The sequence below is a fragment of the Myotis yumanensis genome, unplaced genomic scaffold (genome assembly GCF_028538775.1).
Source record: "Myotis yumanensis isolate MYYU_CA2020_CCGP unplaced genomic scaffold, mMyoYum1.0.hap1 SCAF_7, whole genome shotgun sequence".
In the NCBI taxonomy this organism is placed as follows: Eukaryota; Metazoa; Chordata; class Mammalia; order Chiroptera; family Vespertilionidae; genus Myotis; species Myotis yumanensis.
This window is the reverse complement of record NW_027223758.1, coordinates 87089492-87110859: the sequence shown is the minus strand read 5'-3', so window position 1 is coordinate 87110859 and position 21368 is coordinate 87089492. Positions and strand designations below refer to the sequence as shown.

The 21368-nt window shown below is 46.8% G+C and overlaps 1 protein-coding gene across 2 annotated transcripts in view; it reads left to right on the top strand.

Moving 5' to 3' along the window:
• The window catches only part of MAPRE2 (microtubule associated protein RP/EB family member 2), a 120045-nt gene that overhangs the window by 1676 nt on the left and 97001 nt on the right, over positions 1 to 21368 (top strand). For both annotated transcript variants that reach the window (XM_070421193.1, XM_070421192.1), the window contains exon 2: positions 19918 to 19979. Coding sequence is in view for 1 of the 2 variants with exons in the window: in XM_070421192.1 (XP_070277293.1) it covers positions 19918 to 19979 (62 nt within the window). In the remaining variant the exon portion in view is untranslated. The remainder of the gene's footprint in view (positions 1 to 19917; positions 19980 to 21368) is intronic.

Sequence of the window (21368 nt, the reverse complement as noted above, 5' to 3'; positions counted from 1 at the left end):
TCCGCTCAACGGGTCGGTTTCTCTCGCGGGGGGGAGATCGATGCTCCTCCCAGAGCCAAGGCTCCTAAACGTTGCTGCGCTTAGAGCCACCTGGGAGCTTGGAGGAACCCCGACGCCCGTCTCGCATGCGCGTCCCTGTAAGTCCGACTGTCGGAGGAGAGCCAGGCGTGAGGTTTCCTCGTAACCTCCACGGTGCAGCCACGTCGGAGAATCACTGATGCAAAGGGGAGCCCCGTGGCCAGCACTTGCAGGCGATGCGAGACGAGATGCCAGCTTCACTAGGTGGGTGGGTGGGTGGGGGTGAGGACGCTGAAATGGGGCGCCTCCGAAGAACGCCCTAGGGTGGGGGGCCGTGGTCCGTCCGCTTGGCCGGTGTCTGGGGTCGTTCTTAGCGGGAAGATCGAAGTTCATTGCCAGGGCCCGCCTGCTGCGCGGTGGTTACGGCGACGGGTAGAACCTTTGGTGCCTGTGCTGAGTCACGTGGAGCCGGCAGCGGGTGGGGGGGAGCCCAGCAGGAAGGAACCGGGAGCCGCTGGTGAGTCAGCGCGGGCTGCACCAGGGCGCAGCGGAGCGGGAGCAGGGAGTGAGGACACGGAGGAGCTCGTAGGCTCGCCCCACGCGCCACTCCTGCGAAAGCGCGTCTGAATGTCTGATCGCGATCTGTCGGCGGTCCGGGCCCGCCCTTTCCCAGGTCCGATTCCACCTGCCCCAGGAGTGTTCTCTCCGTGAGGAGGGGAAGCCCAGAGCCGGGGGCGTCTTGCCGTCTCTCTGGTGTTGAGGCAAATGGGAGAGAAACCGCGGGGAAAGCGCGAACTCGCTGGGGTTGTTTCGGTTGTGTGGAGCAGAGAGGAGGAATGTGCAGTACGTTTTGGATACAAAGGAGTCCAATACTGTTTGATTCCACATTGGAGGTGGGTTAAAGGGCCTATTCAAATAGACATGGTTATCCCTAACATTTTATTTACATGGAATTTTATGTTTGCTATTAACCTAAGGTTTTCTGCGTTTTTAAAAAAGTTATCTCCAAAGATCAGCCTAAATAAGATGGCCTGCTTAAAGATGTACACAAAATTTATTAAATACTTACTTTTCTTATTTGTATTAGTTTTTATACCTCTCCTTTCTTCATGTTTTTTTTTTTTTATCCTCAACAGAGGGTAGTCATGTTGTTCTTTTTAATCCTCAACAGAGGGTATTTCTTCCATTAATTTTTTAGAAAGAGTGGAAGGGAGGGAGAGAGTGAAGAGAGAGAGAGACATCAATTGGTTACCTCCTGCTACCAGGCTGAGGATCTGGGATCAAATCTGCAACCCAGGTATGTGCCCTTGACTGGGAATCAAACCCAAGACCCTTGGTGTCCAGGGCCAAACGCTGTAACCATTTGGCAGCACTGGCCAGGGCTCTTTATAGTGTGTGTGTGTGTGTGTGTGTGTGTGTGTGTGTGTGTGACCATGACTCTCTCTATCATTGCCTAAATGCTTTCTTTCCCATTCTTAGTCTCTTACAACAGTGCCTGGCACATAGCAAACTCAACGTTGTCAGCTACTGAATTTGAACCTCTCCTAGCACTTCTTTCCCTTGCGTGGTGTTCTGTAGTCTCTTTATGTCTGCAGCCCCCACAGCACAGAGCACAAGGCCTTGCATGTTATGGGTGCTGCTCGTTTGTACTGAACATTATCAGAAGGTGGGGTGAACACGTGTAAATAAAGCATCCCGAGTGCCTTCAGTTTCATTTTGAATACGCAGGAGCCAAAGTTCTGTGACACTTCTTAGGGGCTACAAATGGGCAGCTCATTTGTCCACTTCTTAGGTCACAAAAGTTCACTCTGTACCCATTATTGGGGGAAATCACCTATCCAGCTATGTGTATGCCTCAAGGAATTCATTAAGCTTAGGAGAGTAATTTCAGAGGACAAACAGCGGGTTACTAGTTAAACAGCTCTCATGGTCATCTGCCTACTGCTTTCATGAAGACAGCACACGCATGTTTAAATAGCCAGCATATTTCAAAGTGGGAAGTTCGATGTATACTTTGACATATACCGCCAAAAATAAGTGCTAAGAATTCCCCAAGGCTTCTGTGTAGCTTAGAAAAAGACCCAGGCGCTTCTGCAGTTACCACCACTTTTGTGGGAGGTGTGAGATACCGAAACGCTGAAATGTAGACGAGAAAAATGGGGCTAACCCAGATGGAGCAGAGCCTGCTCCTCAGAGGATGGCAGACGCCCAGCTCTGTCATGTGTACAGGTGGGACAGGAGGGGGAGGTAGAAAGAAAGGGTGTCATCTCAGCTTCAGAAGCTCTGAAGTTTTCGAGAACCGATGAGGACTGCCCAGTCTGATTGCCTTAAATGTATACAGCCCTCCCGTCTTCGTAACATATCAGGGCCTACACATAATTGGGTAAGTAGTATTCCCACCTGCCAAACAGCACGAAAAAGTCCAAAAATTAAGTGATCTTCCAAAGTGGCAATGCCAAGGTGAGAAACCTGGGCTGCTGATGCCCTTGCCAGTTGCCAGTTTCTGTGATACCACACTGCATGCTTCTTGAATAGGTTTTGATGTCATATTGCTCAGAGGCTTTGGCGATACAAGCCCAGTTCTAATTATCTCCTCCCTCCTTCAAGTAGGAGGAACGATTCACAGATGGCATGCTCTCACTGGTTTTGTTCTGCAATCATCTTTGGACTAGGCCAACCCCAAACACTCTGAGCTGTGGTTTGCTTCTTATCTAGGAACCAAAGTAGTTTTAAAATCTTTGCCCAAGCCATGGAAGCCAAGCTCTCTTAAGGGCCCTTAAACGGCAGTTGCACCAACCAACAAACACTCCAGTGCCCTGTCCAGCATCCCGGCGAAAGGGTCCTCTGACTCACGCTTCCATTCTCCTCCTCAGCACATTCCAGGGTTGGGAGGCTCTCTAAGCAGTACCACTATGGAGAGCAGGAAGATGCAATCCAACGCCCTTACATACTCACCTGCAATCGCCCTAGGCATGTAAAGTGAATTTGCTCTCCTCCACCAGAAAAAGCTGGCTGCAATATTTCCCATCTGTCCATTGCACACAATGTTTGCTTCCAGTTTGCACCCAGAAATGTCCAGAGAAGTCCTCAAAATTGTGGTTGGTTATACCAGAGCTTTAGAGAATAGAAGCACTGGAAAATTTGCTCCCAGCAAACTTAATCGACTAATCCACACACTTCCAAATCGGCTACTGACAACCCTTGTGCCATGAACTAAAGCTCAGGTTGAGTTAGAACCCGTAGCTCCAACTGTTTCTGGGATCAGCAAACCGTGGCCTCCTGTCTGTTTTTGTGTGGCTCCCAAACTAGGATTGGTTTTTATATTTCTGTAATGGTCGAAAACACGTCAAACCAAAATAACTATTTGGGACCCTTGAAAATTACCTGAAATCCAAAGCTCAGTCAACAAAATAAAGTCAATTGGATACAACTGGACTTAATTGCTTGCACCTTGTCTTGGGCTGCCTTGAGCTACCGCAGCCAAGTGGACAGTTGCACCAGAGACCTTATGGTCCATAAAGCCTAACATATTGACTGAATATTTACAGACTAGGTTTGCAGACCCTTGACTTATTCCATTTCAACATACTTCCGTTTTAAATGACAATCTGATCACGTAAAGCCTTAGACTTCTTTCAGCTCTTTCTGCTGAGGACAAGGGGGAAAAATTGTTTCCAGACTAATCACTAAAGATAGCTTAGTTGCGCCCGACCAGCGTGGCTCAGTGGTTGAGCATTGACCTATGAACCAGAAGGTCAGGGCTCAATTCCCTGTGAGGGCACATGCTTGGGTTGTGGGTTCAATCCCCAGTGGGGACCATGCAGGAGGCAGCTGATCAGTGATTCTGTCTCATCATTGATGTTCTCTCTCTCTCTCTCTCTCTCTCTCTCTCTCTCTCTCTCTCTCTTTCTCTCTCCCTCTCCCCTCCCTCCCTCTCCTTTCCTCTCTGAAATCAAAAATATACTTTTAAAAAACGATAGTTTCCCATCCCCCTTTGTGTGTGTTTACTTTGCAAAAGCAGTACCTTTCTAAATAATATGTGAATCTCAGTGGCACCGTTAACAGTAAAACTTCAGGCCCTGAACAAGCCCGAGCGGTGTGTTACTGACTTACCCTGAGCTGTGTCTATCCCCAGAGCTCTAGAAAACAGGTGACATCTCTTGCCCGCAAGTCCAGGCTGACACTTGCCTTAACTCTTTAGAGGTGGCAACTTCCTTTTCTGCCACGGTGAGGGGGTTTGTATGCTTTTCTGATTTAGTAAGTGAAGGCATAACTGAAGGATTTATTCAGATGTAGAACATTGTCATTGTCACTTCTGCTGCTGCCTTTGGGAATAGCACTGCTATTTCTAAAGTATATATTTAAAGTAAGCCCTAGCCTTTTTGGCTCAGTGGATAGAGTGTCCGTCTGAGGACTGAAGGGTCTCGGGTTCAATTCCAGTCAAGGGCACGTACCTCGGTTGCAGGTTCAATCCATCCCGGGTCCTGGGTCGGGGAGCGTGAGGGAGGCAACCAATCCATGTATCTCTCTCACATCGATGTTTCTCTCTCTCTCTCTCCCCCTCCCTTCCACTCTCTCTAAAATTCAATGGAAAAATATTCTCATTTGAGGATTAATAAAAAAGTATATATTTAAGGTAAATTGCTTGCTACTTACAAAGGCAGTGATCATTAAATAACAAGCAGATACGCAATATCGTCACATCACTAAAGGCCGGCATTATGCCAGGGACAATTTAGTTTGAAATTTCCAAATTTAAAAATAGATCAGATTCTGGCCTTCAAATTATTTGCCTTCCGCCCAAGCCTGGGCAGATTCCTATGAAGATTCTACAAAGAGTATTTGAAAGGACAATAAGGGCATTGACAGGAACTTTTTTTTTTGTAAGGGTTGCCTTTTATAAAATTTCCTGCCGTTAAGAGAACTTCCTCTCTCTGAGGACTTGTGAAGCCACAGACCATTTGCCAGTGAGTCTCACTGAGATGAACAGAGCCACTTCAGGACTTGCCTAGAGCTGTGCCCTCCTCATCCCTTCTGGGGTCAGTACACCTGCAACTTCAAGACCAGAAAGTAAACAGGAAAAAGAGGTGTTCCTTTTTCACCAAGTCAAACAAGACAACATATATCATGCAATATATATAATGTTTGAGATCCTTGAGATCAGCTTCATCATTTCTAAAGACAAACAGACAAACCAAAGTCAGTGTGTTTATTCCCACTTAGGACTCTTGGGGGTAAGTTACCTCCCCAGGTAACAGCCCAGTAGTGTTCCTGACGGGAGGAGCGGGCAGGGGAGGTAGATGGTGTGACTCCTATGCTGACCAGGTAAGGAACCCGTTAAATGAACTTACCTTTCCTCCCTGGTCATCACGTAGATTTCACATTCTTACTAAAATATACTTTCCTACAGCCGACACAGTACAATTGGGTGTATACACGGAAGTGGAATCAGAGCAGTAGAGTCTACCCCAGGGGTCCTCAAACTACCGCCCGCGGGCCACATGCAAATACAAATATTGTATTTGTTCCGTTTTGTTTTTTTACTTCAAAATAAGATATGTGCAGTGTGCATAGGAATTTGTTCATAGTTTTTTTTTAAACTATAATCCGGCCTCCAATGGTCTGAGGGACAGTGAACTGGCCCCCTGTTTAAAAAGTTTGAGGACCCCTGGTGTACCCTCTTAGAAGGCTGGGCAAGGCTGCCTTCAACCGCTGACAGGCTAGAGGTGGGAGAGGGCCTGCAACGCCTTACACGGATCTTCCTTCTATCCAAGATCATCTTACACCAAATCAACTTGCCAAAATGTGCCCGATTCAGAAGACCCTCTCGTGAGCCTAACCAAGACCCCGCGGCCTCCATTTCCCACCAAGTGACTTCAGCTCTCAAGAGAGGAAAAGAGAGGGAGCTAGGAAACACCTTCTGCTTTGCCCCACCTGGCCCTTCCCGGGGCGGGGGGGGGGGGGGGGGGGGGCACTCTTGAGATAAGACTTGTTAGTTTAACTTCCGGCTTGGCCTCTATCATGATTTTTTTTTTTTTTAAGTGTGGTCTTCTGGGCACAAAGCTCCTAAAAGGAGTTCCCACAGATCGACAGCAGGAATAGCCAAGTGCTCTGTGGGACTGGCAAGTCCAGAAGGCAATTCTCTGTGCTGCTGGGGCTCTTAAATGATGCTCTCGGAGGGTCTGTTAACGCTCTACCCAGCATCTGCTCTGTCAGCACTTCAAGGTCAGGTAGAATCCGGGGCCTAGGGTTGCTAGATAAAATACAGGACATCTGCTAAGTTTGCATTTCAAAAAACAGTGGTGTGTGTGTGTGTGTGTGTGTGTGTGTGTGTGAAAGTATGTCCCATATGTTGCATGGGATAGATTCATACTAAAAAATTAATCTTTTAATCCTAATTTAATCTGATTTAATTTTTAAATCTGAATTTCAGATAAATGGTGATTTTTTTTTTAAGTATAAGTATGTCCCATATATTGAATGGGATATACTCATACTAAAAAAAAAAATTAATCTTTTCTCAAATTTAACTGGACATCACATTATTTTGGGTTGCTGTTAGTTTGGAGTTTTAATTTTGCTTTCTCTTTTTCTTTTTGCTAAATTTTGTGACCCTATTCTTATTCCATAATAGATATCACAATGACTAGCTTTCCTGGTCTGTAAAAGATCTTATCTGAGACTACCTTTCTCGGATAATAAATTAAAAACTCTGAGCTGTCTTCACCTACTAAAGAAAAAAAAAAAATCAAGCCATTATATGAAGTTTTCTGCACAATTTTCTTAATTAAGAGGTTAAATAAAAAATAAAACTAGAACTAGAAAATTAGCACTTTTTATTATGTAAGATGTTTTCAGGTACTTCCTATTTCAGAGTTGTTTTTTTAAATATGTTTGTATTAATTACAGAGAGAAAGGGAGAGGGAGAGAGAGAGAATCATTAATCGGCTGCAGGCCCCCTACTGCTGATCGAGCCTGCAACCCCGGCATGTGCCCTGTCCGGGAATCGAACCATGACCTCCTGGTTCAGAGGTTGATGCTCAACCACTTAGCCACACCGGCTGGGCTTCACCGAGTTTTTAATAGAATAGATACGTCAGTAGGTACATTTTTGGCTCAAGTGGAGCAACGTGAGAAACACATCAACTGCTGGAATGTCGCTCATCAAAGTTCAATCTCAGGTCAAGCCACTGAAGTTCCATCCCAAGGGCCTGCAGTAACGCCTCCACAGCCAAGCGTGGTCCCGGCACCTGCAGCACTAGCATCCCCTTTGACACCCTAAAATCGGAATTCCGTGCCCCCAGAACTTCCCACTCATCAGTTTCACTTTGTGAAGGCCCGCAGGTGACCCGCATGTACATTAAAGTTCAAGAAGCCCTGAACTACAAGATCCAGTTTTTCTCACAGAAATGGGTCTCTTTGTTCACTGCCATATTGAAATAATCTTCAGCAAACTCTTTTTAACACCTAAGAAGGGATGGTTTTCTTTTTTTTTTGAGCAAATACCTTCAAAATATAGAACTATTGTATTTCTACTTTATTTTTATCAAAATCCTGAATGAGCCTTTCTAATATTGTTTTATATAACAAAAGACCAATGTAAATTTAAATATGACTCTCAGGTGGGCTAACTCGACAACCTGTTGTGAATAAGAGTCTGGGTTGCCCTTGATTAATAACCTATAAGTTAGGAGGCATGTGTCTCCTGGCCCTCAAATCACCAACAAATCTCTTTCACATTCTGTATTGTATGTTGTAACTTACACAAGAAGGTTCATATGCCAGCACCACACAGCCATATATTTGTATTTTTCCCCCCTGGGTTCCTCTAAATCTGAACAGACACACGCAGTTTGGGCCTATGGCGAATTCCAGTCCACCCTTATGAAGTTCGAAGTTTGAAAAAGTCATTTTTAAAAGCTCCACGGATTTAAATTCCTTTTGAGTTCAAACACTTCACTTCCTTACGCCAGCATGCCTGCTAGTCCAGTGGTCGGCAAACTCATTAGTCAACAGAGCCAGATATCAACAGTACAGCGACTGAAATTTCTTTTGCGAGCCAAATTTTTTAAACTTAAACTATATAGGTAGGTACATTGTTATTAACTTAATTAGGGTACTCCTAAGGCTTAGGAAGAGCCACACTCAAGGGGCCAAAGAGCCGCATGTGGCTCTCGAGCCGCAGATCGCTGACCACGGTGCTAGTCTGTTTGTTTTTAAGGCGTGATCATGTTGTATCAGAGGAAGAATTCTGGGATTGCAGTGAGAACATCAGAAGGGCTGAGGTTTAAAACTAGTTTGGAGATGTTACCCAACACCCATGATCAGCATCTCTCCAATCGAGTTTTCTCATCGGTCAGATGGAGACTGGAGTCTGGCATCGTCCCGCCAGATTCTCGTAGGAATCAAATCAGGTCACATGTGTGGGTCTTCGTGGTGACATGACGAACGGTGACTGTTTATTTAGTGACCTGCCTCCGGTAGGGCTGGCAGTTGACTCACAGGCCTCCGACACGGTTCCCTGCTGCACGCCTAATTGGGAAGAAAGGTGGTGTTCATCTTGGGCAGCGGTTCTCAACCTGTGGGTCGCGACCCCTTTGGGGGTTGAACGACCCTTTCACAGGGGTCGCCTAAGACCATCGGAAAACACATATATAATTACATATTGTTTTTGTGATGAATCACTATGCTTTAATTATGTTCCATTTGTAACAATGAAAATACATCCTGCGTATCAGATATTTACATGACGATTCCTAACAGTAGCAAAATTACAGTGATGAAGTAGCAACGAAAATAATTTTATGCTTGGGGGGTCACCACCACATGAGGAGCTGTATTAAAGGGTCGCGGCATGAGGAAGGTTGAGAACCACTGATTTTGGGGGACGGAACCACAGAGCACATGGCATGCGGCTCCCGGCTGTAGGTCCGAGGCAACCTCAGCTTGCCCTCCTGCTCCTGAGAAATGGGAAGTTCTCGGGCTGGGAACAGACTTGCTCCAGGACCGGGGGCCACCCACTGCGCTGTGAGGACACAGGACACAAGGGTGGGGGGGTTGGTTCTCGTCTGCCAGAATTCTACACGATCCCTCCCGCGTGCTTCATTACGTACCGTGGTAATAAGTTCCTAAGTGGTGCTGTACCTTTTCCAGTCCCCGCGTGGCCGTTCCCTTATTCGTGAGTCTGAGCAAGCTGAGGGCTGGGCAGGAGGGGACGCCTCATCTCACCTCCGTCACCCAGCGATTGCAAAGACTGTTTTCCTTTCGGGGTAAAGCTCTTGCAGTCGGTACTCACATTCAGCCATTCCCCACACGGATATTTCCCCAGCACGCTGCACGTGTGTCCCTTACCCAGCGCGTGTTTCTAGCTTCGTTGTCTTTGCAGTCTCCTGCCTGGATGTCTCCCTGGGAGACTCAAGCTCAGCCTTGGTCTCCTCTCACATGTGAATTCCTCCGGGCCCTCGCAGCTCCACGTGGGCTCCCCAGTCCAGGAGCACCAGCATCACCGATGCGAACGCCCAGGCTCCCCCAGACTTTCTCAATGAAAATCTGCAGTTTAATGAGGTCCCCAGGTGCCACCGTTAGGTGCTCACAGCTGAGAAGCAGCCTTCACGATAGGTTAAGTCTTAGGAGGCTGAGGGTGGTTCCTTAGCCTTCAATCCCCGCAGGCGCACGTGGGCCTCCCCAGCACTAAATGGGTTGGAGCTGGGGAGGGACGCGGTCTTTTTCACGTCCTCCGCCCGAGCACCGTGCCGCCCTGCTACGAGCTCGCTTTCTAGAACTGTCCGTCGCTCTCCGACACGACACCACTGCTTACAGTCGAAGAGACACAGATGACCCTTTCCTTCCAGGCCCGGAAGAGGGCCCCTCAGGTAGGGCTCCAGGTCCTGGGTCTGCAGTTCCCTTTAGTTGCAGATTTTACTGCTGCAAACATGAGGGTGGGGGGCTTGGGGGCAGAATGCTTCTCTCTCTGCAGGGAATTCGGAATTATTTGGAGCTCTGTCCTTATAGCTTAAAATGGGAAGATCTGTCCAACACCCGTATCCGGGAGGAATTGCAGGCCACACTTGGGGTGAAGGCCGAGTTTGGGGAGACGCGCAGGGATCATGGTTCCCTGGCAGAGGACAGGGGACAGGAGTGGGTGCTGGAGAAGCACAGGGTGGGGTGCTGCTGAGCAACCCCCAATGCTTCAGGTGTTACCATGTTTTTATCTGAGTCACGACAGAGGTCACTTCTCCATTTTAAAAACCCATCTTTCTCCTTTTCTTCATCGTTATTGTTGAAAGTATTACACATGTCCCCCCTTTCCCCCACTAACCCCCTTCTAGCCCCTCCCCCGCCCCAGGCCCTCACCCCCCTATTGTCTGTGTCCATGGGTTATGTATATATGCATCCAAGTTCTTTGGTTGATCTCTTCCCACCCACCCCCCTCCCCCATCCCCCCTCCCCCACCTTCCCTCTGAGATTCCGCAGCCCTGTTCCTTGCTTCTATGTCTCCGGTCTGTTTTGTTCATCAGTTTATTTTGTTCATTAGATTCCACGTACGAGTGAGATCGTGTGATACTTGTCTTTCTCTTATCTATAGATTTCTTGTCTATAAAATCTCAGGTGGACGCCCCCACCCCCATCCAGCATGCGGTCAAAGCAAAGCACTGGTACCCGGGGACCCCCCCATATTTGTTTTAACACTATTGACAAAGGGCACTTGTGTCCACTTCTAGACTGACGTTTCTAAACTCGCATTAACCCTCCACCCCAGCTGGACTCTGGGGAGCTTCCGGTGTATCCAGGACCACAAGGTCTTTCATGTGGAATTTACTGTTTTGTGAACTCGGGGAGGGAGGAGCGGCTGGGCTAGCTGGGGAAGGGGGGGAGGGGGGTTGGGGGGGGGGGGTCGGCCAGGCTGCAGTTTGGAAGCAGCAGGAGGCTGGTGAGGGCTTTGGAGTCAAACTGTTCCCAGAAACAAGACACTTATGTCCTGCAAGGCTGTTGTTTGTCTTATGAACGGGCCCAGAGGCTCCTGGTACCGCTCCCAGCCGCTCTCACAATCAGCCACTCAGACCCCAGGAGTATAATTACATCAAGAATGTGTGGCTCCCCCTCCCAGTCTTCCTGGGACCAGCTCCTCCCCGCGGACACCAGCTCCGGGGCCATTGGACTGAGTCAGGCAGGTTCATCTCTGCAGCTGTAGCAGGTTGTCTTTCTGTCCCGAATGCTATCCGCCCAGCCGGGGTGATGCTATTCGTGGTAATGTGCCCAGAGCGGGCGTTGGGTGCGGTTTTGTATGTCAGTTGACACCTTCGGAGTGGACCCTGTTGAGCAAGGTGAGCCCCGAGGGATGGGTAGGACAATGGCCGATCCTTACACTGAGCACCAAGCCTACATCCCTGAGTCACAGTTCCCCTGGGGCTCGGGGCCCATCCCAATGGGCAGAGATGCTTTACAACATCTTCTCCTGTGAGGCTTCCCAGCGGTTTTTCAGGGTTGCTCCTGGGATCTGACAGCCAGGCGCATTTTTTTATTTGTTTTTCACATGGGGGTTGGAGGGGGCGGTATGCGTTGTTTTAAAATGTTAAATACTTACTCATCTTGGGCTTTGTTGCTGTTCTGCTCATTTGTATGACATTAGTCGAGAGCCTTCTACACCTTTTGATCTCTCTCTGGAGAACTACGCAAATGTTTGTTACCAATGGTCCTGAGTAGAAGTTCTAGAGATAAAAAAATTAAAGGAGCAAATTAAAACGATTCCAGATGCAAAGAGTGAGAGAAATGATAGTCAGAGAGGAAGCAACAACATCAAAAGATTCAAAAGAAAAGCATGAGTTAAGACGGAGCATGGCTGTCTCTACCCCCTCATTCAAACAATGATCTTCTCTTAAAATCTCAGCGAGTTAGGCACAGCCCCACTCTCCTTGTTCTTATTATATTAACACGTCCCTTTGGCCTGATTGTCCAGGGACCTGGGTCTCATCCCAGCTCCGCTTAAGGTGCAATTCAACACCTCAGTTCACCCGTGGCCTCAGCCTCATGAAGAAGGAGGGGCTCTTATCTGTACCGACCCTTTCTCCAGGTTAGCCCAGGGCTCGGAAAGGTGGCTGCGAATCCATCTTTCTTAGGATAAAATATAATAGAAAATGCTGTGGTCGCTACATTTTCTCTCTTGGGAGAATCCACACATTTTTCAAAACATGAGGAAAAGATGGTTTTGAAGTCCATTAGAATTTTAAGTTGGAACAGGCAGAGTGATAAAATTCCACTTAACACGTGGAGAAGGCCATTTGCTCTCCTCAAAATATGAAAGTAGTGTGATTTCTAGCACAGCAGACATATTTTTAAAAAGCATTTACTCAGCCCTAGCTGGTTTGGCTCAGTGGATAGAGCATTGGCCCTGGGACTGAAGGGTCCTGGGTTCGATTCTGGTCAAGGGCATGTATATACTTCGGTTGCAGGCTTGATCCCTGGCCCTGGTCAGGGTGCGTACAGGAGGCAACCAATCAATGTGTCTCTCTTACATCGGTGTTTTTCTGTCTCTCCCCCTCCTTTCCATTCTCTCTAAAAACAAATGGAAAAAAATATCCTCAGGTGAGGATTAACAAAACAAACCAAAAGCATTTACTCAGAAACCCTCCTGAGCTGCCTTTTCCCAGTGAGGCTGTCAGTGTTGGAGGCCTCCCGCTCTCCAGCAGTGGGCCTGGTCTGAGATGTAGTAAAGAGGCATCATATTCCATTGGAGACAAGGGAAGACATGGGAAAAACAGAACTACTAGCCCAGGCTAGTGTGAGTTGTATTGTGCGGCCTCAAATCCAGGCAAAGACAAGAAGGCCTGCATCCAGTGGTTTCAGGTAGCTACGCAGTTACCCAACACCAATATGGTACCCACCGCCCAATGCACCAGAGCGGGCAGGACAAGAAGAAAAATAGATTTAAAACACAGGGATTAGAGAATGGTTATTCATCTTTTGATATAGCAACCCTCTGGTCACTGTCAGTCTTACTTAGATCTCACATGTTACCTTTTCAACATTTTAAATATGTTACTGTTGAGACAAGACAGCCCTAGCCAGCTTTGCTCAGTGGATAGAGCATCAGCCGATGGACTGAAGAGTCCCGGGTTCAAATCTGATCTAGGGCACATGCCCGGGTTGTGGGCTCCATCCCCAGTAGAGGACATGCAGGAGGCAGCCAATCAATGATTCCTTCTCATCATTGATGTTTCTATCTCTCTCTCCCTCCCCCTTCCTCTCTGAATTCAATAAAAATATATTAAAGGAACAACAACAGAAAAGACAGGACAAATGTGAAGCATGGTTTCCACTAGGACCCACACACTGAATTTGAACCCTGAACTCTGCAGGTGAATCTGATGCCGTTCTCTCCGTGCTGCTTCCCTGATCCATGAACATCCTGCTCCGTTTCGTTGGCAGCCACACCCATGAGGAAAGGGCCATTCTTTTAGCCCAGTGGTCGGCAAACTGCGGCCCCTTGAGTGTGGCTCTTCCACAAAATACCACGTGCGGGCGCGCACGTACAGTGCGATTGAAACTTCGTGGCCACACTCAAGGGGCCAAAGATCCGCATGTGGCTCGCGAGCCGCAGTTTGCCGACCACTGTTCTAGCCCAACCACTTTATTTTCAAGGACAGCCGATTAGAAATGGATAAAAGTGCAAGGGAAACCTTCTCGGAATTATAATGCATGTGCGTTGCTCTTGTGTGCAGTTGGTCTCGTGTCATCTTTTTCTTTAGGATGTTACTTCTGTAAGTTTAGCGCTATGAATGTTCTAGTCTAGAATAGAAAGGGCAGGCGATGCCCACGATGGGAAGCAGCAGATGGATGAAGGAGGGTTCTGAGAAGGGAGGGTGAGGCCCAGTTTGTATGGAAAGTCCTGGATTCCTGTTGTAGTCTAGTTACCCATTAGGTAGTTTCTGGGGATTGTATTTTTATTTTTATAGAAGCCCAAATCACAGAGCCATAAGCTCGTAATATCACTGCTCTTCTTAACATCTACCACCTAAATTCCCTTACCCACCAGCTAAAATTTTCCAAAAGCCCTTAGGTACACAACGTGGGTCCCTGGGTAGTTTGCCTCTCATAGAGGAATGTTCCGTACGTACTCAGTGCCCAAGATTCAGTGTGACTGCCCCCCTTTACTTGCCAGGTACTCTCATTTGGTTCTCATTCCCCTGGTGGGTGCCCAGCTCAGTGCTTCCCAACAGTCATGCCCCTGGTCACCTCCCCACCCTCTGGGGGAGTGGAGCTGGGCAGGCTCTTGCCCCACCCCCATGCCCTGGGGGAGGCCCACAGCCCAGCCCAGACCCCTAATGGAGGAGGTGCAGGCAGGGGCGGGCTCTCGGGAAGCTGTTAAGCAGTAGGATCAGCTGAGGATTAATAGCCTGTGACCTTCTGGGAAAGTTTATAAGCTGCTGTATTTCTAGAAAGCTCTGGGCCTCCCACACTCAAGAATGCGACATGCAACTGGAGTGGTTCCATATCTCTAAGAGTAGCCCTGGGGGAGCTTGGAATTTAGGATGCAGTTCATTCTGAAAACCCAAAGAGAGCTCAGTCAACCCCTGAGAGGAAGACTGGGCTCGGGTCCCAAGGGGGTTGGACAGTCTTGGAAAAGCTGGGAGCAGCTGGGGCGGCGGAATTCCCGTCTCTGTGAGGAGATGCTTTAACCTTGCATTGATCAGAGGCCTCATGGGTGGGACAGAGCACAGAGCACTACAGGGAGAGAGAGAGAGAGAGAGAGAGAGAGAGAGAGAGAGGGGAGAGCAAAATATAGGGAGAGCAAGAGAGAGCTCTTAACTCTTCAATGGCCTGGCATGACCAGAAATGATTTTACAGCCCTTTTTTTCCCATTCTGACATCTCTCTTATGTGCCAATGGTATGACTGTACCACAGTTTGTTTTTTTATGGTCGTGCAAGAAAGCAATCTTTTTTGGGGGGTGGGGAGGTAGAATTCAGAGTTTGTTTAATGGAAGGGGATTTGCAATTTCCAGAGGATGAGGGAAATGGACTTTTGTAGAAACGGGGAATGTGCTTTGCGAAAGAGTTTGACCACCACGTCATGGCTCTCTCCCTAACAAAGGCATTTGGTCTTTTCCATGAAAACAAAGCCGGCAAGCCCAGTGAAAGCGTTTGGCTGGCAGCTGTGTGTTTCTGAGGCGCTGGCTGGTGCTCAGAGTGAGAAGAGTGAAAGTCACCATGGCCTCTCCCAGCGTGAGGGGGATGGAAGCCTCGGCGAGGCACCCTTTACACGGGGTGATGAAGGTTATGCCCTCACTTAGTGTGTGGCCCAGGTTCCAGTACAGAACCCCTGCCTTGTCACCCACGAAAACCACCAAGGATGAACTTCTATTCCTGTGCAAAGAACAAGATGTGGGAATTCTAGATATTCTTGGGCAGCATCACCTGGGAGGTATGAGAGGTCATTGCCAGAATGCAGTTGTTATACTGCGCTTTAGAAGCCACTGCTGGGTTTGAGAGTGTGTATTTGTATCAATATTTTGAATTTTACTGAAGGGTTGGGGAGGTAGATGTAGGAGAAGGGTTAACAGCAGAGAAAATTCCAAGATAGGCAGACTTGGCCCCCAGAAGGCTGGCAGTGGACTCTGAATGCTGAAATCACAGGTGAGATTATTTTCTTTCTTGGATCCGTGCAAAGTGGAGCAAATTCCTGACCCCATTTGCTCACTGCTTTGGGGCTTTTGTTCTTCTCTGGAAAAGTAAGAAAATGAAAGAAGGGAGTTACCTTGTTCAAGTCTAGTTGCTGTCCAATCTCCTGATTTCTTGGATTAAACTTTATTTTGAAACAATTGTACATTTACCCAGTCAGAAGAAATAATACTGAGATATTTCATGTAAGCTTTACTCAGCTTCCCCCTCAGGGGTAGCATCTTGAAAATCCATACAGTGTCACAACCAGGATATGACATCAACACACGTTCAAGACACAGAACATTTTCATCCCCACAAGGATGCCTTGTGTCTCCCTTTATGACTGCGCCCTCCTCCCTCCACCCCTCACTCCCTCCTGAACTCCTGGCAACCGCTAATCTGTGTTCCATTTCTATAGTTTTCTCATTTCAAGAATGTTAGATAAATGGAATCACACAGTTCAGAACCTATGGGATTGGCTCTTTTCATTCAGCATCATTCTCTGGGCATTCACTCAGGCTTTTGTAAAGGTCAGTAGTTGGTGTCTTCTTATTGCTGAGTCATACTCCATGCTATGCATATACCACAGTTTGTTTAACCTGTAACCGGTCGAAGGGTATCTGGGTTGTGTCCAGTTTTTGACCACTGTGAAGAAATTTGCTATAAACAGACGTTTTTAACTTCTTTGGGAAAATCCCTAGGAGTACAATTGGTGGGTTGTATGGTTAGTTGGTTTTTTTTAAGTCAAATGTTTCCAGGGTAGCTGAACCATTGTACCTTCTCACAAGCAGTATGTGAATGATCTAGTTTCTCCTCATCCTCACCAGCCTGTCATGTCGTCGCTCTTTATTTTAGCCATTCTGCTAAGCGTAGAGTGATATCTCATTATGGTTTTTAATTTTCTCTTACCTAATGGCCCATGATGTTGAATGTCCATTCATGTGCTTATTTGCTATCTGTATATTTTCCTCAGTTAAATGTCTGTTCATGCATTTTGCCCATTTTCCAATTGTTTGGGTTGTGTGTGTTTTTACTATTGAAGTTTGAAAGTTTACTATTGAAGTTTGCTAATATTTTCTCCTAATGTAAAGCGTATATTTACGTCTACTTCACGTGGGCAAACGTTCTAAGTTTTGATGAAGTCCAAGTTATCAATCTTCCCTTTTATGGATTGTGTTCTGGGGGTCAAGGCTAAGAGCTCTTTGCCAAGCCCTAGATTCCAAAGATGGCTGTGTGTTTTTTCTGAATGTTTCATGGCTCTTACATGTTACATTTATGTAGTGATCCACTTTGAGTTGCTCTTTATATAAAGTGTGAAACTCATAGACAATAACTGCTCTGCACCTACTAAACACCACAGAAAAAAACTGTCGTCTCCCCTGCCACCCCCACTAGGGGGGGCCCTAGACCTCCACCCTTGCAAGGTGCTGTCTTAGTGAGCACCTATTATATCCCGGAGCCATCGCTCTCCAGGCATTTCAAATCAATGGCAAGGGCCTGGCTTTTAAGGTATATGCCGTGGACGAGAGAGCTGATCCTAGAATCCATCAGACACATTAGAATCCAGCTGCACGATATTTGGGCAAACTGCTCACTGTTCTGAGCCTTGTTGCTTTTTTTTTCATTTGTCATAAGATGGCTTTGAGGATTAAATTGGACAAAGTATGTGAAATGGCTTGTGCAGGGGTGTTCAATAAATGATCTCATTCTTCTCCAAACGGATCCCTTGCAGCTGTTGGACGTTAGCAATGGGTTGTTGTCAGTGAACAGAAAAGGGCCAGTTGTGTGCAGCCGGCCTGAGTTGTCTAAGGGCTAATTATCTGGTTTATAGATAAACTAAGGACCGTCTGCTCTTGCTGCCCAGCGCGGTGGCCAGTGCTCTAACCCGTCCCCAGCAGCTATGGTGCCAGGTGAAGAGGGCAGGTGAACATGTTCTAATTCAGTAAATATTTCTAGAAGATTGGAAGGCTCAGGAAAGAAATGGGCATGGATAGAAAGAGATTTTCTTTAAACTGATTTTCTTAGTTTTACCAACTTTCTATAAATTGTGTGTGTGGCGGGGGGATGAAATGTCTATAAAATTAAATTCTGCTATAAAACACATAAAGAAATTCTACCTGTTCTATCTGAAGGAGAAAGTGTCAGGTTACCAGAGTGCAGTTCTTGAAACCATTCATGTTAAATTTTCTAATTTTTAAAAAAACTTTATTGTTGCCCTGGCCAGCTTGGCTCAGTGGATGGAGTGTCAGCCTGCGGACTGAAGGGTCCCAGGTTCGATTCCGGCCGAGGGCACATGCCTGGGTTGCAGGCTTGATCCCCAAAAGCGGGTGTGCAGGAGGCAGCCGATCAATGATTCTCTCTCATCATTGGTGTTTCTATCTCTCTCTCCCTCTCCCTTCCTCTCTGAAATCAATAAAGAAATATAAAAAATAAAAAAATAAAAATAAAAAACTTTATTGTTCAAAGTATTACAAATATGCCCCCCTCCACCCCACTCCCGCCCCCTCCCCAGGCTTTCTCTGCACTAATGTTTGTCCATGGGCTATGCATATATGCATATAAGTTCTTTGTTTAGTCTCTTCCCACACCCCCTCCTTCCACCTTCTGAAATACATCAGTCTGTTGCATGTTTCAATGGCTCTGGATCTGTTTTGTTCTTCAGTTTATTTTGTTCACTAGATTCTTTTAAGCTCCCTTATTGACTAGTGTAACATTGAAAACTCAGCTGTCACCTGTACTTTTACTCTCCAGCACTTACCATTTATTTGCATTTTTTTTCACTTACCATCTTCTCTTTCCCCTATCAAGAGAGAAAGTATAACTTTATACTTTCTCGATAGGGGGAAGAGAATGCCTCCTTTCTCCCTCCCTTTCTTTCTTTCTTTTTTTCTTTTAATATATTTTTATTGATTTCAGAGAGGGGGGGGACATCAATAATGAGAGAGAATCATTGATCAGCTGCCTCCTGCACACCCCCCACTGGGGATGGAGCTGGCTACCCGGGCATGTGCCCTGACCAGGTTGAGGCTCAACCACTGAGCCATGCTGGTCGGGCCTCCCTTTCTTAAGATCCTCCTCTGAGTGACGGCTCCAGAACCATGCCTGGGATTGATCACCTTATGTTGGGCCTGCCACACATATCTTATTGTTATACAATTGATTTTAAACTAAGCACCACAGGCATTTCTGAAATGGCCAGACACAGAAGAGTCGTGTGCAGGGAAAGGCTTAGGTGGAAGGTGGAGCAGGGTCATTTCTAACCTGTTTCTCGGGGAGGGGGAGACCATCAGGGATCATGCATGCGTCTCAGGTCCTTGGTAGCAGCATCCGCATGAGCCTCCCCCCAGTTTTCATCCACCCCACCCCTGACACGGGACCCTCACAGCCTGGAGCTGGGACACATGTCCCACCCTCTAGAACTGGGTTTGCCCTTCATCCGTTTACTGTCTGATCCTTTAGCCACAGTAAAGAGAAATAGTTAATTCACATAAAGAAAGCAAATTATTACTTGTGGGTGCACATATTTTGAAGTTTGATCCTGGCATTGGTTTTTTTGTTTGTTTGTTTGTTTTTAATTTCAGAGAGAGGAAGGAAGAGGGAGAGAGAGATAGAAACATCAATGACGAGAGAGAATCATTGATCGGCTGCCTCCTGCACACCCTACACTGGGGATCGAGCCTGCAACCCTGGACATGTGCCCTGACTGGAACTCAAACTGTGACCTCCTGGCTCATAGGTGGACGTTCAACCATTGACCCACACCGGCCGGGCCCCACCGTTGTTTTCAATGCTCACCCTGTTAAAATGAACACAGATCTTTTGACTAAGACAAAGCCTGTGTTGATATAAAACCTGCAAATTACCTGAGTTTGGGGAAGTCCGTATCTTAATTGCTGTTGATTGATACTCCATGAGGAGCACGGCTCCTGGGGCTTCCTGCTAACACGTGATTCTCATCACGTGGCGGGGATGCTCCTCATAGGACGGGTATTGTACTAACTACTCACACTCTCTGATAAGTCCACCCAAGAATAATATGGATTGAGAACCCCACTGTTTGGCTGACCTAATCTCTCCCATGGTAAAAGCAACTGAATTTGGGTATTTTGTGGTGCGTTTTCTTTCATTTCCTTTTGCGTTGTTGGCCGCACCCGATGAACTAAATGATAACTCTTTGCTGCTATGTTTTCACCATGGTACATGCTCACTCTTAATCTCTCTTTCCATTTTTTCTATCCCAGCATCCCTCCTCTCAGAGGAACAGTTCACCTCGACAGCCGGGGAGAGAGCCCGGATGCACAAGGTAAGGTCTCGATGTCAATCATGTTGTGTGACTTACAGATGAAATCATTTGCAGGTTAAATTGGAGTATTAGTAATACCTTTGTCATAAATTTATCCTCAAAATGGCATGATACAACTAATGCAAATATTTGAGCAAACACGCTTTGTTAAAACATTATTTCTCAAACTATATTCCACATCCCACGGGTACTAAGGGCTAATTAACTGCGATGAGCAATTCCTCTGAAAGTGGGCAAGCCAGTTAAAGTTTACTTTTAGAGATCTAATGAAGGATATGTGGAGGAAGAGAATTTCAAAATACAGTCAGTGACCTCGTGACATTTCTAATGGTAAGCGATTGTTTGATCTTGTTAAAAACCAAGGCAACTGTTCTGTTGACTTGACGAGAGAGAGAGAGAGAGAGAGAGAGAGAGAGAGAGAAAGAGAGAGAGAGAGAGAGACGGGGTGTCTTGGAAAGGAGGTGAAGCCGTGGGGTGCCTCGTTGTCCAGTTTGGGATTTGTGTTTGAGACGCAATCATCTGACCTTCAGTTACTTCCTGCTGGTACTGGTCTCAAAGTTCACTTCAGGGCTCCCCAGAACAAAGGAACGATTAACCAAAATGCCACCAGGTGGCAATAGTTGGAAAGCCATCCAGAGAGGTTTCCACGCGATGAGCCATTATTGTCCCGAGAACAGCCTCACACAGCCTAGCATCCTAGATTTCCTCAAAGGGGCTCCAAACATCTCTTGTTTTACTTCTTTTTTGCCCGAAGCAGCAGCAACATTTTTTAGTAGGAGGAATAAAGGAGCTTTCTTTCTGGGATGATAAAACTAGAACTCCATTCTTAGATAATTCTCCAAACTGTATTTGGTGAGCATTAAAAGCTCAAATCCATGGATGATGTCCCCTGTTTGCCTTGTGGTTCCTTTGTGATAAACGTTATGGTTGATGATCCTTTTAAAATAATTTAGAAGAGAAACCTAAAATTCTTCTCCAACAGAAGCCTAGACTTGTAAGGAGTTGCCTTGACATTGAACCAGGTGAAACGTACAGGTACAAAATTATATTAAATGAAAATAATTAATTTATTTAAATAGTGTGAGTGAACTTTTCCCCTTTGGCTCTCATCAACGTTTCCCCTGGGTGGTGTCCAAACAGCTGGATTCTTCCGGGCCCAGCGCTGGCTCGAGGGCTGAGCTGGGGCCGAGGGAAGTGGAAATCCAGGCCTCTGGGGGAAGAAGCAGCCGGGTGCCTGCTAGCATGGACACGCACAGGGTGGGAGGCGTGAGCCTGCGGTGGTGCGGGACCTGTGTACCTGAGCTGAAGAAAACTTGACAGAGCCCCTCTTTGTGGAAATATGAAACTTGATCGTGAGGACAATGCATTTATTTTAAAGTAGGCCGATGC